The sequence below is a fragment of the Phytophthora parasitica genome (genome assembly GCF_000247585.1).
Source record: "Phytophthora parasitica INRA-310 unplaced genomic scaffold supercont2.2, whole genome shotgun sequence".
Classification (NCBI taxonomy): Eukaryota; Oomycota; class Peronosporomycetes; order Peronosporales; family Peronosporaceae; genus Phytophthora; species Phytophthora nicotianae.
In genome coordinates this window covers 1,785,960-1,789,781 of record NW_008648988.1, presented here as the reverse complement: position 1 = coordinate 1,789,781, position 3,822 = coordinate 1,785,960, and the positions used below count along the sequence as shown (strand labels likewise).

General features: G+C 48.5%; 1 protein-coding gene across 1 annotated transcript in view; it reads right to left on the bottom strand.

Annotated features, from left to right (window-relative positions):
- Positions 1 to 3,822, bottom strand: part of PPTG_20954 (hypothetical protein) — a 26,986-nt gene extending 23,164 nt beyond the window's left edge. Inside the window, exons 1-3 of the mRNA XM_008894381.1 lie at positions 2,899 to 3,822; positions 403 to 2,820; positions 64 to 336 (exon numbers count right to left, since the gene is read on the bottom strand). Coding sequence (XP_008892629.1) covers positions 64 to 336; positions 403 to 2,820; positions 2,899 to 3,604 — 3,397 coding nt within the window. The 5' untranslated portion in view covers positions 3,605 to 3,822. The remainder of the gene's footprint in view (positions 1 to 63; positions 337 to 402; positions 2,821 to 2,898) is intronic.

The following is a 3,822-nucleotide window of genomic DNA, read 5'->3' as shown; positions in this document are numbered from 1 at the left end:
CTACATGAGGACAGACAGTTGGTTAACTTTACTTCTTATACATCACAAGATTATGTAACTTACCGTAAATGCTGAAGTTGTCAGGTGCCTCATACGAACTTCCTTCAAGTACTACAGCAAGGCTTACGGTCAAACCTTCCAGTGTGAGAGTTGTCACGGCAGGAGACAGGCACAGGATCACGCCGGAGGACTTGAAAGATGCCGCCGTGACAATACTCCCATTGAATACGCAGTTGGCTTGTAAATCCAAGAAAAAGTTGGCTCCTGTAACAGCAATAATATCCCCTCCACTCGAACTTCCGTACGGAGGATTGATGGAATAGATTTCCGGTGAATCTAACGATACCAAACTCAATTAGCAAGCCTAGTTATCGCATAAAAAGAATCACAAGTTCCACTTACCTCGATAACTGAACAACACCGACTGCGAAAACTCTTGGCCGTTGGATGTTAACCGAAATTCTACGTCCGTTGTTCCTTTGTCCACCATTGGCGTCTTGCATGAGACTGTGGACGGTGATAAGTACAGTGCTGGAGACAAATTTTTCCCGAACGCACACTGCAATGCAGTATTCCGAGGGAAATTGTTTCCTTTAATCAACACTGTAGTCCCTCCAGTCCGTGGCCCTCCTGATGGTGATGCAGAGGCAATCGTCCAAGTTTCTTCGTACAGAAACGGAATAGGATTCGAGTAATAGTCATTGTTGTTGGTCACCATCACAAATGTTCGATTGGGAAGATCAGCGCTCGCTGGAGGCGTCACACACGTCAGAAGTGTATCAGATTTCACAGTGGCTTGTACGAGCGGACTCCTGCCAAATCGACACCAAAGCGCTTCATCGGGCCATCTCTGGAAGCCTTTTCCCGTCACTGAGACAGTAGTCCCTCCTTCGTTTTTCCCGTGAGATGGAGCTGCATTAGCAATTGACCAAAGCTCGTTCGAACTATTGCTGAGCAGGTTCATCTGGATTGTCGAGTCTTCCACGATCGAAAAATCCGGAGTAGCGCTTAACCGGATGAATATGATCTCGTATCCGTAAAATGACGGAGTTCGACTGAATTTAACCGATTGCAGGATGTCACTAACGTCCGCCACGGCACCACTTAAATTTATCGAGCTCGATGGTTCATCTTTAGAGGGGAATTTTGTTACACCTGCAGGATATGCGCTGCTTGGTCTTGAGAGCTGGATTTCTCCGACAGGCGTCATTGCGAATAATTGCACATATACCAGCTCGTTGCCTGTTGTTTCTCCTAGTAACTTCACGGCATATCCACGAAATGTGATTGTAGACAACTCTAATGGCACTACCTGAGTCGGATCGTCAGAGCTCTGAACCTCAATCAAAATGCTCCTAGACGCATCGGTAATGGTGTTATCCAAGTAATTGAGATCTCGCACGAGTATTCCGAGCCGTTCCGCGTGCTGCATCGAGTTGAAATCTTTGTCAGGTCGATACTTAATCTCAAATAATGCTGAATTGACAGCGCGTAGATCACCACGGAAACGAAGCAGCTGATCTGCTTTTCCATCACCCTCAATAAATTCCACTCCGCTGGTGGAACCGAGAGAGATTACACCACTCAGTACAAATAGCTGCATTTCAAACGTCGAGTTGCTGCGAGCGAAGCCAGGGTCAACATCATGCACCCTGACGCCAAATATACTGATCTGTTGGTCTTCAAGCAAGAACTGAGTACTCGGAACAATGAGCTGTGGTGGATCGTTGACAGACGCTATGCGTATCACAACATAAATTTCATCTGTACTCGCAGCCGTGAATCCTGTCACACCTTGATCCACGACCTTTATATGGAGCTCATCCTCGCCGTACCAGTTCAAATAGCTTCGGTACCACACCCGAGATAAAAATGAGTTGACGCTACTTAGTGCCCCACTGAACAGCAAGTATTCGTTACGATCTCCGTTACCTGAAGCAAACGCGATTCCTGGTGTCGGATCTAGCGATAGTACACCAAATTCCACCGACATTGTGACTGTCACCTCATAGTCAAGTGCCATTTCACTATCCGTATCGCTGATAGAAATATCTACAATTTCCACGGTCTTGTCTTCCTCTCCTGACACAAGAGCTGGCGCGACAATCCTGGGATCGTTATCCCAAGTGTTCACGCTGATAAATATGGATGCGTACGAAGAAATTTGGTCTGTGATGAATGATACTGCTCGCCACTGATTGCCATCAACATTTTTCCACTGCAATCTGGCTGTATGGGTACCGGCAGCGAGGGGTAGCACCATGCTTGCCCTTGCATTTTTTATTCCACGGACATTTCCGTCTACCAGAGACGACATATGCCTGTATGCGACTCCATCAATAACTAACCGAGTTTGAACGCGATCCCACGAATCTTCGGTCCAGCTGCTAAACTGCGGATTGTCACTCTGTGAAAGAGGTAAATTGTAGCTCAACGAGACTTGCGTTGCTTTTGGCAGCGTAAACTGCAGCACAGAGTCTCCTACGTCCGACCATTCCCCCACTGATGTCGGCTTAAATTGTTCCAAATGGTACACAGACATCGAGTCCATGCTCCGGTCTCCTACTGCGGCCAGCACTCGCCCCATAGCAAACCCGTCCAAGGCATTTGGAGACGAATACCAGGGACGACTCGAGCCTAGCAGCGACTTCCAGTACAGCACAGCGCTGTACTCCCCTGGTAACAGGTCCATGATAATACTACCTTGAAGAAGTACTGTCGACTTTCTAGACCCCTCCATAATTCCGTACGACCCTGTTTCTCGATAGCGAAGTCCATTTATCTCGAGAGCCGACTCAATCTCATCGTACGCTGCTGTATCTGTTTTCATTCACCATAATTTACAGTCAGCGAACATGGAACTAACTAAAATAGCAAAACAGCGAATTGAAAACGAACCACGAGAGTATTGCACCAGTTCAGGGCGGACAGGCAACTGATAGAAGAACCGAAACGTGGCCGGTTCCGACAAGCGGAAGTTAATAGCCATGCCGGGCACCGCCTCCCACTTATTTACAGACAGAAGGGAGACTGCGGTGATCGGCTGCTTGTACCAGATGAATCGATGTTGCGCCGACACGGTGAGACTTCGTCCGCCTGCAAACCCATCCAGGATGTCGCTACTTACCGCCCACTTGAGTACGTGCGTGCCGCGCTTCCGCCATTGCAGCTTGACATTATGGTGCCCGTGCGGGATTTCGAGTACCAAGAACCCACTTGCTACTACGACCAATGGCTCTCGGTCGTCAACTGTTGTTGCTGATTGACGGTACGGAGTGTTGTCTACTGCTATCCGGAAGGACAGTTCGCTCAGTTCTGTTACCGGGACACCTTCAGACTGCATATCTGTGACGTGGGAGACCGACACGTCGTACGAGACCATCACGACAGCTTCGTTCTGTAGCTCCATGGCAACACTCGTGTCTGGGACGTCCACCCACTTGTCAATAGGCGACTCTATTACTGCCGGAGTTAGCGGACTCGCACACCACATAAGCTTGGGCGATGCGCTTTGGGCAGCGATGATAGAGATAACCCATGACAGCCACAAGACCAACATAACACGGAGAAGGTGAAGGCTGGGCTCATTCGCCGTGGACATCATAGTGGGCGACTTCTGTAATGCTTCTCTCGCGATGAAAAGCCGCGAATCTTTATTTGTTTTCGGTTAAAAGTACAGGTTCGACAATCGGTCCGTGGAGGTTCCAGCTTGACCTCAGCACGTAATTGATATGCGAAGGAGATACATATACATGCACGAACCGCACCGCCCCGTTGTCACGTACTGTTGACCTCATGATCTCAATGGAGAAAGACAATCTA